The sequence below is a fragment of the Notothenia rossii genome (genome assembly GCF_949606895.1).
Source record: "Notothenia rossii genome assembly, chromosome: 3".
NCBI lineage: Eukaryota > Metazoa > Chordata > Actinopteri > Perciformes > Nototheniidae > Notothenia > Notothenia rossii.
This window is the reverse complement of record NC_136901.1, coordinates 72564901-72577925: the sequence shown is the minus strand read 5'-3', so window position 1 is coordinate 72577925 and position 13025 is coordinate 72564901. Positions and strand designations below refer to the sequence as shown.

Below are 13025 nucleotides of genomic sequence, written 5' to 3'. Positions count from 1 at the left end.
TTACAGGGGTCCCTCAGGGCTCTGTTCTTGGTCCCCTCCTCTTCTCCCTTGTACACAAACTCGCTCGGATCAGTCATTAGCCCGCATGGTTTTTCATACCACTGCTACGCTGATGACACCCAATTAATTCTGTCCTTTCCCCGCTCAGAGACCCAGGTCGTCGCACGCATCTCTGCTTGTCTAGCTGACATCTCTCAGTGGATGTCTGCTCATCACCTCAAGCTCAACCTTGACAAGACTGAACTGCTTTTCCTTCCGGGAAAAGATTGTCCCACTCTTGACCTAACAATCAACATCGGCACTTCTGTTGTTTCCCCGACTCAGACTGCAAGGAATCTGAGTGTGACCCTAGATAACAAACTTTCCTTCACTGCAAACATTGCTGCTACAACCCGCTGCTGTAGATACACTCTTTACAACATCAGGAGGATACGTCCACTCCTGACCCAGAAAGCAACGCAGGTTCTGGTCCAGGCTCTCGTCATCTCACGCCTAGACTACTGTAACTCCCTCCTGGCTGGTCTACCTGCATGTGCCATCCGACCTCTGCAGCTCATCCAGAATGCAGCGGCTCGTCTGGTCTTCAACCTTCCTAAATTCTCCCACACCACGCCGCTTCTCCGCTCCCTTCACTGGCTTCCAGTAACTGCTAGAATCCACTTCAAGACAATGGTACTCGCGTACCATGCTGCGAATGGATCTGGCCCTTCCTACATCCAGGACATGGTTAAACCGTACACCCCAGCACGTGCACTCCGCTCTGCATCAGCCAAACAGCTCGCTGCACCCGCACTGCGAGGGGGACCCATGTTCCCATGCAGCAAAAACACGTGGGTTTGCTATCCTGGCTCCAAAATGGTGGAATTTGCTCCCTACTGACATCAGGACAGATTACACATCTTCCGGCGCAGACTGAAAACTCATCTCTTTCGACTCCACTTAAAGCCAGTTGAGTAGCTCTTGAAATGTTTTAGCTCTATGAAACCTGATGTACTTATATGATTCTGTTTTCTTCAAGTTTGTATTTTGTTGGTCGAACGCACTTATTGTAAGTCGCTTTGGATAAAAGTGTCAGCTAAATGCAATGTTATGTAATGTAATCACCTCCCATCTTCAGAGCAATCTGACTATTATAACATTAGCGTTAAGAAAGCTTACTTAAATATCTGCCACAACATAAGTAACCGGATCAGAGTAACATTAAGTACACTCCGCGGCATATCACATCATAATGTATCATATATTTCCTTATCTGAGTCAGCTGAGCCGTATCTGGCCGTGCAACACTCACAGTGTCACATGCTGTATGCAGAAGTATTATTTTAAGCAACACATTAAGTTGACAAAACACTTGAGACAAATGTAATTAAAGTCAGATCCACTCGTGTCTTAGATGGGGCAGTGATATCATAAACCTGTTAATGTACGCATTCAAACTGTTTTTCTTTTACCAGCTGTATTCACCTTGCAGGTGCAACTATGTGGCTTTTATCCTGGATAAAGTGTTTAAGTCATGGATGTTTAAAGTTTAACTTCTTCATATGTCTAATATTATAGTTGACTTTTCATTCAGGAAGTATGACGCTGCGCTGTCAGTATGCTTCTCCATGTTTGTGATTGGTCGAATGCTCCAAATACCACCCCTTTCATGTGAACGTGCACCTAACTATAGGACACGGCTGGCTTGAGCGATCCACTTGATAACCCGCGTCGTAGTACAGTTTAGCGAGAGCGCGTATGTTTTGGATTAGGCCAACCGGCTAACGCAAACATATCCACGTTAGGTTGAACCAGTTTACGAAGCCGGATTTTCCAGTTTACGAAGCCGGATTTTCCCTTAGCGGGCTAACTTCAGGGAAAACTCGGCGTTTCCGGTCCTACGATGCTGGTTCTCTTTTTAGCGGGTTAGATCTCCATGGTAACTTATGCTGAGCGGCTAACCTGCTCCGGAGCAGGTTAGGTTACAGGCTAAGAGATCAACTCAGTGAAAGCACTGCCTGTTGACCAATCAAAGCTCAGTGTGCAGAGTTTAAAGCTATCAAGTCAAATTGAGAAAGGAAATACAGTTTAAACTGCCGTTGCAGAAAAGACGGCCGGCAAAAATCACAGACTGTGTGTACGTGAACATTAATAGAATATCACCTCCCATCTCCAGAGCAATCTGACTATTATAACATTAGCGTTAAGAAAGCTTAATTAAATATCTGCCACAGCATAAGTAACCGGATCAAAGTAACATTACGTACAGTCCGCGGCACTGTGAGTGCAGACGTCGATGTGTCCCATTATCCTTCATATCACATCATATCACCTCATAATGTGTCATATATTTCCTTATCTGAGTCAGCTTCCTCAGGCGTATCTGGCCATGCAACACTCACAGTGTCACATACTGTATGCAGAAGTATTATTTTAAGCAACACATTAAGTTGACGAAACACTCGAGTCAAATGTAATTGAAGTCAGATCGTGTCTTAGACAGTGATATATACAGTATAGCTATATAGCAGCTATTTGGCTTTGATCCTGGATAAAGTGTTTAAGTCATGGATGTTTAAAGTTTAACTTCTTCATATGTCTAATATTATAGTTGACTTTTCATTCAGGAAATGTGACGCGCTGCGCTGTCAGTACGCTTGTCCATGTTTTTGATTGGTCAAAATCTCCAAATACCACCCCTTTCATGTGAACGTGCACCTAACTAGATAGGACACGGGTGGCTGGCTTGAGCTATCCACTTGATAACCCGCGTCGTAGGACCGCTTAGCGAGAGCGCGTATGTTTTGGACTAGGCCAACCCATGGATGTATAATAAGAACTGGATACAGCGTGGAAGGCGGTGCCTCATTCATTCCTATGAGAGTTGCTCATTGGCGCATGGATGGCCCAACTTTTGAGAGAGTGAAACGTCACAGATTACCCGGCATGCCTGAGAAGTACCCGTATGTGCGCTCATAGAGCATATTTTCCATCTGAGTCCGGCGCACTTCCTGGGGGCTTGGGCCAACCGGCTAACTCAAACATATCCAGGTTAGGTTGAACCGGCTTCATAGTGCAGGCCTCTGATGTCCTCTACAAAGGACAAACAATAAAACAAAAACAATTTTTTTTGTTTTTTTTGTTTTTGATAGTCATTATGTTAATACCACCCTAAAGACTTGTGTTATCCAAAAAAAAAGGACATTTGAAACCTTTTTCTGTCTGGGTCTACCACAACCACAATTCATTCATTCAGTCTATTTAGCTATAGGAAAATATTGTGGAGTTTACCAGATGTAAATTGCTTTACTTAAAAGAAGAAAAAACTCAAAATTGTAGTTTGTAAAGTGTATTTTATTGAAAATCTCAAAACAACACAACACAGACATCACTGCTATAACTTTATATTGAACACCGTGTTTGTATAGAAAGTCACAATAGGTTTTCAATCACAACCATGCAGTGTGTAATCAGTGACCTCCTAGGCCAGCTTCAGTGTCTCTTTAACCATGACCCCTATTCCATCAAAAACATTGTGAATCGGAGCATTGCACATAAATGCAGAGGTGGTGACCAGCTTGTTTTTAACATCAACGTGAGCTTTCTCCACATCTGTGTTGACATGTTTGCAGCCCATTTCCTTCATAGCGGCTGCGGTCTGAGCGTACGGCCACCTGGAGATAATTGAGAAAGAAAAGTTAGAAATGTAGATAATTTTCTCTTTATATGAAAAGACATTTGATAAAGCCAAACTGTGTCACACACTTTTCACACTCCTTGTCCTGTCCCACAGTGAGCTCACAGCCGGGCAGGATTTTGGCAGCGAGGACGGGGGAGATGCAGCACATGCCCATCGGCTTTCCAGCCTTGTGGAAAGCCTTGAGGAGCTTTTCCAGATGTGGCTGCACGGTGCAGTCCTTGTTCTTCACTGCCCAGTCACTCAGGTTCTTTGCCACACCAAAGCCCCCTGGAAGACAACAGAACAAAAACGAATAATTAAATAAAACAGAGAGAAATATGAGATATTGTTCTCTGCAGCATTTATTTATTGCAGCCTAACCTGGGATGATGACGGCATCGAAGGCTGAAACTTCCAACTTGGCCAGATCAGTCACGTCACCTCTGGCAATGCGAGCACTTTCCTGCAGGACGTTTCTTTTCTCCTCTGTGGGTTTCCCCTCACAGTGGTTGACAACATGCATCTGCTCTGTGTTTGGAGCAAACATCTGCACCTGAAATGAAGAAAGTAGACTCTGAGGACTGTGGGATCTCTTTAGGGTTGTTATAATACATGAACCACTTACTAAAAAAACAAAAACGTCAAACGTCAAACTGCAGTCCTTCTTAATAGGACCAAAAACAAATGAATACACTCTAGTACATTTACTTCTCTTCTTTTCTTGCCCTTACTTTAGCTCCAGCTCGACTCAGATGTACGAGGACAGCAGAGGCCTCGTGCACCTCTGTGCCGTCATAGACTCCGCAGCCTGAAAGAATAACTGCAACACGCTTTGCCATGGTTCCTGTGAAACACACATAAAGCACTTACATTTATCAAATGGGTCTAACCCCTGTTTAAACATTGCTGTTTGTTTCCCTATCACACATGCAGAGCTCTGCTGCAGTGCCACCTGTTGCACTTGTTGACATAATAATGCACGGGGACAGAGGGAGAGCTGCTGCTGCCAGGTTACACTGTTGTTGACACCAGTGGGCACGAGTTACAGGAAGAGTCTGAATTAATGAGCTGCACTGTAAAATGAATATGTCTAAGACACTTTTTAAGCATTTCAACATCTCTCAATGCATTTTGCAGTGCTACTTTACATTCATGTATACAAATATAGTCTAAAATCAACATGTGTTGGTTCCTAAAAATATAAGGAATAAGTTTAAGGTTAAGCTTAGATAGCAGAAGAGAAGAAAGTGTATATCTCACCTCGTATACGTGCAGGTTAGGCTGTGTGTAATGGAGCAGTTCAGCAGAGAGGTGTGAGGCTGTAATCTGAAGCAGAGTCTTTATATCGTGCCTGTCTCCTCCCACACTGCTGCCCAAAAGGGTGGGATTAAGGTAACCAGGAACCTGATGGATTGACTCAGTTACCTTTTAAGGTAAAATGCTGTGTCATCCCTCTCAGATTTCAAGAAACAACAATGGGGGAAATGTAGGAACATTTAGATTACTATATAAAACGATTTTGACTGGTTTGCATAAACTAAAATAAAAATGTGATAATTATTTGATGGATAAAGATGCATTAGGTAATTTACTGTATTTCTAGGCTTAATAAATACAGAGCAAATAACAGGTGCTTTTAGTATAATATGAAAATGTGGACATTTTATGTGACACAGTTGGAAGAAATATATTAGCCTAAAACATATTAAACAAAACAAAAATCATCTAATGTTTGAAATGAATATATAGAAGAATATAAAGATGTTTTTAAGACGTATTTTCAGCGGGATGATTCATTTGAGTAGCCTATTTTTCTTCTTTGACTGTCTGTGACGCACCTGTCTCGGCATTTCCCGGTGAGAGGAAGATCAGGAGTTTGCGTGCTGACGTCACACGCAGCTGTATAAAGCAGCTTTACGTGCTCAGAGCTGTACTCCGCTATGGCTCACCCCCACTCTCTGCATGAGTCCGTCGGCATACTGGGCATCTCTGGAGGTAAAATGTACATACAAAGTAACGATGTTTTTATTGCGGTAGTTGTACTTGCTGCTTGTCTACTATTATTTATCAGTACTAATCAGGAATTGTTGGATTGAATTCAGTGAAATCCTTTTGTAAACATTTTTTTATTTCTATATGTTAAGTTTTGAAAAGTTAGGGGGGGAAAACGAGTTGCCAAATATTAATATCAGAAACCAATCTGTTTTTAATACATAAATGCAATTACTTTAAACGGTCATCTTTGCTAAAACAAAAACATTAAAGTGAAACTTTGGTAGCCTACAGCTTACAGTTAGGACTGGTTTTAAACCCTCTTTTAAACATCCTCATGGACCCTTCGTTTTATGAAATTTTAATTATTGTACTCTAACTGTATTTGTGTCATTGTGTTAAGTACCTCTTTTAATTGTTATTTTCCCATTTATCTTGTAAGATTCATTTGTTGTTTTTACATTGCTTTTACAATGTCAATTGTGTTTGTTGATTTGTGAAGCCCTCTGAGACAAATATGAGTTGTGATATTGGTCTATATAAATAAACTTGAATTTTATAAGTTTGGCATTTGTTTTATTTAATCGTGTTTGCAAATTAAAACATGGAAATATGTTTGTTTTTCTTTATTTTACAGTCATATGGCACAAACATATAGACTCCTGTTTCACAGCTTCGTTAAAAAAAAATAAAAAAGGTTTTATTGAAGATTAGTATCTCTGACTCTAATTTATTACTTTTTTCACAGTGCAGCCATCAAGTGTATTTTAATAACATTTTTGAAAATATGTCAGAGTAAGAAGGATCATGTTTTCATCTTACTTACAGGTTCTCTCCTGCTTTTGGTGAACGACTATGCCAGCTCACCTGTTAAAGACTTCATCCCCCATACTTCACTGGGGATTCTGCTCCTCATCATTGCAGTCCTCTTAGCCTATGCAGGTTGGTTTTGTTTATTACATAACTGAATCAATGGTTAACTTGTTATTGGGTAAGCTTACGGTCTTCCTCTCCTCTATTTACTCTTCCTTTCTAAGGGATCTGTCGCAGCCTGTCCCACGCCCAGCTGTTTTCCTCTGTGTGTCTGACTGTCTCTGCCCTGTGGTGTGGGTCCGGTCTGGTGCACATCCTGGTGGGGCAGGGGGTGCTGCAGCCCTCAGAGCTGAGAGCCTCTCTGGTCCCGGGACTGGCAGCATTCACCTTAGCTCTGCTCGTCATTGGTGGCGTGGCAATAGCAGTGAAGAAAGCAGTGCTTTTCCTTATAGCTTTCTGCATTAGCTTAGCATGTGCCCATCAAATCGCTGGTTTGTCAGCTGTAGGTTTTGGTCAGTCTGCTACAGCTGCCAACTACCTTCTTGTCTGTCTCGTTGGTGTTTACTTTGGATTTGGACGTCTGCTGTCCATCATCACTCATGGTAAAGTGGAGCCTCCGGGAACAGGCCTGAATAAAAAATCTGATCTGGAAACTGAGCAGAATCAGTGTAGTGATGCAGTGTCAGTGTGTCTGGTGATGAACCTGCTCTCCGCCTCAGTGTTAGCCTGTCCTCTGTTGGGCGTGGTCCCCCGGCTCTCCGTCGGTCATGTCCCCTGGCTGTGGACGGCTGGAGTCTTTCAGCTTGGCATGTGTGTCCTCTTCTACAGAGCCATGGACACACTTGCTGCCACTTTTTACAGCTTCACTGCTATTCTGAGATTTGCCGAGGGCTACAGTGCTCTTCTATCATTCTACTCAATTCAGCCTTTCTCCCCTGTTCCCTTCCCTGCTGTCTTCTCCGTGCTCTTCTCCATCCTGGCTGTGTTCAGCTGTCAGAAGAGCCTGGTGGAGGGGCTCTACCAGTTATTCTTTGCAGCTTATTGTATCGCCATCGCTGCCCAGCCTCAAGGCTTCTTCCAAGGAGGCACACAGGGTGTACAGGGAGCTATATTTGTACTCTCTGCCGGCATGCTTTTAATTACCACATTCAATATGGTCTCGACTACAATGATTCCCACAGGCCAGGGCTGTTTCAAGGCCTTAGTAGCCAGGATTCAGGGCCTCACTCTCAGAGCCCATGATAAAGAGCTACATGCTCCTCACCTGGGCTACTCCAAGTATGCGGATGCAGAGGTGTTGGGCCATGCCTGCAGTGTGCTGGCTGCTTTTGCTGTCACAGCCACAGTTGGTGACAGAAACCCTCTGTCTGTGCTGGTTCTGCCCTGGGTGGTGGTGGCTGGCGGCGTGCTCCAGCTGCTCTGCGGCTCAGTAGCTTTTGCTCGAGGTAAAACCTTTGAAAGCACAGTTTTTACGATGTACGGGGTGATGTGGGCAGTGTGGGGGTTGACCCGATACGGCGGCCTGTACGGTGAAACCAGAGGCTTCCTTGTGGCTGTCGGGATCATAAGCTTCATGCTGTTTAACTGTTTAGTGACGGTCGCGGCGTTGTTTCTAAATGTCGCCTGGTTTGTTTATGCCCTCACCTTCCAGCTCATCCTTATAAGCTTCTTGCTGGATGCCGTAGGCTCACTGCCTTATGGTTATGACATTGGAGTCACCATCATCTTTGGTCTGGTCAGTTTTTATTGTTTCCTGGCACACATTTTCAACAGCACCTTCCAGTCCCCCCAGATGCCCTTAGGAAAACCTTTAGTGAAGCTGAGCGGGGTTGGAGGAGGCGCAGATGTCTGTCCGCATCTACCGGCCCGCAAGGCCTCATCCGTCCAGCAGATTGCCGGTGAGAATCTTCAAAAGTGATACTTCTCCATAAAGATTAGCATTTGTGTATCAATTATTATTAAACCTTGAAACTTGAAGACTTTACTTTTCTTGCATGCCTTCATGGTGAACGAAAAATCAATAAATGGAGAAAAACTGTAGTGAATTCAAGTAAATAGAGGTTCAACCCCAGGAAAACTATATCACAGCATAAGTTCTTTAACACAACTTGTGCAGTATAGTTAAACTCTCATGTATCCAGTCCTATGCTCGTTACTTCTCAAACACAGGCATTAATACTGTGTACTATAGTTAAAACACTTTGGAATTATATGAGTCGAGTAATGCATCAGTGCAAGTGCAAGAGTCTTTATGCAAAAATAGTAGAGTTTTAGTGAAAAAGGTAGTTAACAAAAAACTTGATAAATGAGTTAAAACAAATCTACAATACAATGTAACACAGTGAGAATATTTGATATACAAATGGTCGTTCTGTGAGTAAAAAAAGTTGTTTACATACTTGCCGTTACTTTTCCTCTTTTACCATCTGTAGAAATCATGAAAAATGGGGGCATATGTGGAATGCCTACTGACACCGTCTATGTGCTGGTGGCAGCTTGCAACAGGCCAGACGCAGTTATCAAAGCTTATAAGTGAGTTTCCCTTTTAGATTTGATCTACATTCATTTATTGATTTGATTTGATTACTCTTTAATTGCTGTGTTTGACTCCAGGGTGAAGAAGCAGGCCGAGGACCGGCCCATGTCTCTGTGGATCTCCTCCATCAAGCAGCTGGAGCCGGTGCGACACCTGCTGAGCCCTCTGCTGCTGGACTTCATGGAGGCTGCCTGGCCCTCCTCGATCAGCATGGTAATACTCAGAGGTAAGTGTGCCTTCATGTATGCATATTAGTGTGTGTGCCTATGTTGGTGCCTCATGACGGGGGTTTACGTTGGTTTTTCGGCTCACACAGGCCCGTGGATGGACACTTTTGGTTTAGGGGATGCTGCCAAACACATAGGGACTCCACAAAGCATTGCCATCAGAAACCCAGATTGCTCTGTGGCCACACACCTCATTAATATGGTAAGGGAATGAATCATTCAAAATGTGTGTGAAACTAGTCAGCAGGCCTTTTGTTTAAAACAACAACTTTTTTTCTTGCAGGTGGGGCCCATCGCTGTAACCTCAGCCAACCCTACAGGCGAGGCAGACACGACTCACCACAACCAAGTTTACGCCAAGCTGGGAAAAAAGGTCAAGACAATATTATATTAATATAACAGGCCTGGTACGTTATTTTATTTTCCAGTAAACTACATGTGCTTTTTGCATTGTTAGGTTGATGGAGTGCTGTGTGACGGACCCTCCCCAGAGAACATTGCCTCCACTGTGGTCGACTGCACTAAGATCGAGACAGGACATATTGGTTTCTTCAGAGTGGGTCTCATTCCTAAATCTAAGGTAATATTGGTTCTATTCATTTAGTTCTAATACACAATTTCAACTTAGTGCATGCCTATTCTAATACCTGCGGCTTATGTTTGTGCTTTAAAGGTTCTTCAAATATTTGAGGAGGTTCAGATGCGGCACAGACATGGGCAGACAAACCCTGCTTTCGAAGATGACATATATCTGTCTGATATACAAAGGGACAAAAGTTTCATAATGGAAGACGCAGCAGAGTCAGGAAGAGGAAGCGGAAACTCTAAACCATCCAAGTCCACCTGAACAAAGTTCAGTCCTCAGAAATTAGTCATAGCACTATAACAAATGTTGCCAAATGACATTTTTATTGAGATGTATTTAAATGTCAAATCCATGCAGGGATGGTGTAACGACGAGACGCTGTTACTAGAGCTCATGTGGACATAATCATTGTACTGTGTGGGGTATATTGACGACAACTTCCCTGTTCCCCATGTATGTTGTTGCTGATTGTGTGCACCTGGTGCCCGGTGTTGTCTCCTCCCCACTCACCTGTGTCTAATTGCTCCCCCCTCACCTGTGTCTTGTTAGGCTGTGTGTGTAATTTGTTCATGTTTTAATAAATGCCCACCCCGGGTTATAATTTTGGACGTTCTGCCTCTGCCTCCTTGCTTGGTCGGGCCGCTCAACGGTCAGTCTCACAGATGGACATGCAATAGTTGCTATGGTGTTGCTTGATTGATGTTCTGATGTCTGTATTATGCTGGTCTGTTTATCTGAATGATGCATATTGGTGTGTCATTTCTATAGTGGTATGCAGACAGACACTAATGTCACTTATCTAACTGGGTAACTTAAATCTGTGTTTTGTATGTATTATAATATTTGTTTACATTTTTTCACAAATTTGAAGTATCTTAAATACATGAATGTACTGTGTATATTCACTTTCATGATAAATGATAGGCTTCATTAAATTATTTCTAAAGAAGTTTTATTTTTTCATTTTTTAGCAGAATATTGACTTGTGTTTTTCTCTGTTGAATATTAAAGTCAACTGCATTACAACATCTCATTATGGACTATATGAAATATAAATACATGCATGATAAATAAAATCATATAAATATACAAACATATTATTTATCTAATCAGTCAATTAAAATGAGCTTTGTTCCAAAATGAGGTTAAGACAACACATATGTGTTCATAGTAGCAATATGTTGGACGACTCAATGATGAATGTTTATCTGAAAAAGTCAGATCATGCCTTAAGTTGAAAATTGATTAGTATGGATAGATCAATGCGATACAATACATCTATAATACCCATCATTTAAAAAGCACAAAACCACTTTTTCATGTATTTTATACATAAACATGTGTCCCCTCACATTCAGAGATTCTGAAAGTTTCAGGAAAAAAACTCTCTTTTTGTCCTGATCCATTTATATAAAAAACTGTCTGAAAATGAGCTGATTCGATTTTGGCCTCTTTATGATGTCATAACGATGTTTTGGCTTGTGTAACCATTAGCCAATCATCAACCAAGGTAACCCCCCCCCCCCACCTTATCACCGACATCTCCTCCTAGAGCACCATTGAAAACACGGCTGCCGTTTCTACACGGACCCTCACTATTGCGGTAAGCGTGTTGTCACTTCCGGGCTATCCTGTGTGCTTGTTCTGCTGCTGATAGCTTATATTAAACTGCTGGCTAAGAATAAACGTAAATACAGTAAGATTGTTATTCACGTTGGTGGTAATGATGTTCGTTTACGCCAATCAGAATGCACCAAACTTAGTGTGGCGTCGGTGTGTAGTTATGCTAAAACAATGTCGGACACCGTAATCTTCTCTGGTCCCCTCCCCAATCTGATCAATGACGACATGTAGCCGCATGTCATAATTTCAGTGCTGGTTGTCTTGGTGGTGCCCAGCAAACAATGTGGGCTTCGTAAATAATTGGACAGCCTTCTGGGGAAAACCTGATCTGATTAAGAGAGACGGCATTCATCCTACTTTGGAAGGTGCAGATCTCATTTCAGCAAACATTTCAGAGCTTTGTGGACGTAATCCATGACAAACTGGAGTTGAGACCAGGAGACGGAGTCGCAGTCTCTGCGCTCTCTCCAATAAAATACTCAATATTAACGGTGTGTGTGTCTGCCCAAGGACAATTTAAAGTAAAACCTAATAGAGGTGTCACACATAATAACTTAATAAAAGTAAATGTAACAACTACTACAGTGCAACAAAACAGGAAGATTAAATGTGGACTCTTAAATATAAGATCTCTAGCATCTCAAGCAATATTGGTAAATGATTTAATATCAGATTATAATATTGATATATGCTGTCTCACTGAAACTTGGTTGAGACATGAAGAATATGTCAGCATAAATGAAGCCACTCCACCCAGCCATATCAATACTCATATTGCCCGAGGCACGGGCCGAGGAGGTGGAGTTGCAGCAATCTTTGACTCAAGTTTACTTATCAATACTAAACCAAAATTAAATTATACCTCCTTTGAAAGCCTCGTTTTTAGTCTTACACATCCGACCTGGAAAGCTTTGCGGCCAATCTTATTTGTTACAGTGTACCGTCCAGCAGGTCCTTATTCAGAATTTTTATCAGAATTCTCTGAGTTTTTATCAACTTTGGTACCTAAAACAGATAAAGTAATTATCGTAGGTGACTTTAATATTCATGTTGACGATGATAAAAATAGCCTTACTGTTGCATTTAACTCTATATTAGATTCTGTTGGTTTCCGTCAGAGTGTAAATAAACCAACCCATTGCTATAATCACACTCTCGACCTTGTTCTGACTTATGGTATTGAAATTGAGCAACTGTTAGTCGAACCGCATAATCCTGCTTTATACGACAATTTTTTGGTAACTTTTGAATTACTGTTACTAGACTACAAAGCATTAGTCAAAAGCAGCGCCGTATAGACTGAGAGTTACGTCATCTCCGTTCACTCCAATGGACCACTTTTTTACAGCAATGGCGGATCGTGGAGCCTCTCAATCGTTCCCCGGAAGTTAGCGCCAAGGCTAGCAGAGCTGTAAAGTTGCAGCATAATAGATCGTTTGTGACGGACTTTTAAAGGTAAGAAGAAGTTTAAAGATTTATATTGCGGATATTATCAGTACATCTGATTCAAATTAACATGTGTATTAAAGGATGTCAGTGGATTATCCCTAAATGAGTAGATTTAGGGAACGTTTACAGATAACAGATAAA

The 13025-nt window shown here is 42.0% G+C and overlaps 2 protein-coding genes across 2 annotated transcripts; one reads left to right on the top strand and one right to left on the bottom strand.

Moving 5' to 3' along the window:
• Positions 1-3312: 3312 nt before the first annotated feature.
• LOC307034306 (glutamine amidotransferase-like class 1 domain-containing protein 3, mitochondrial) lies at positions 3313-5034 on the bottom strand. Its single transcript, XM_079673077.1, has 5 exons — positions 4919-5034; positions 4390-4502; positions 4040-4211; positions 3745-3946; positions 3313-3653 (listed from the first exon to the last, which is right to left on the bottom strand). Exons 2-5 carry the CDS (start codon positions 4495-4497, stop codon positions 3461-3463), a joined length of 675 nt encoding a protein of 224 aa, XP_079529203.1. The 5' UTR covers positions 4498-4502; positions 4919-5034; the 3' UTR covers positions 3313-3460.
• A 564-nt stretch (positions 5035-5598) lies between these two features.
• On the top strand, positions 5599-10558 carry LOC307034301 (uncharacterized protein; the record flags this gene model as incomplete). Its single annotated transcript, XM_079673071.1, has 9 exons — positions 5599-5653; positions 6479-6592; positions 6688-8361; positions 8896-8995; positions 9077-9225; positions 9316-9428; positions 9510-9599; positions 9684-9806; positions 9900-10558. The coding sequence occupies 9 exons, from the start codon at positions 5599-5601 to the stop codon at positions 10071-10073; spliced, it is 2592 nt and encodes an 863-aa protein (XP_079529197.1). The 3' UTR covers positions 10074-10558.
• Between the last annotated feature and the right edge of the window lie 2467 nt (positions 10559-13025).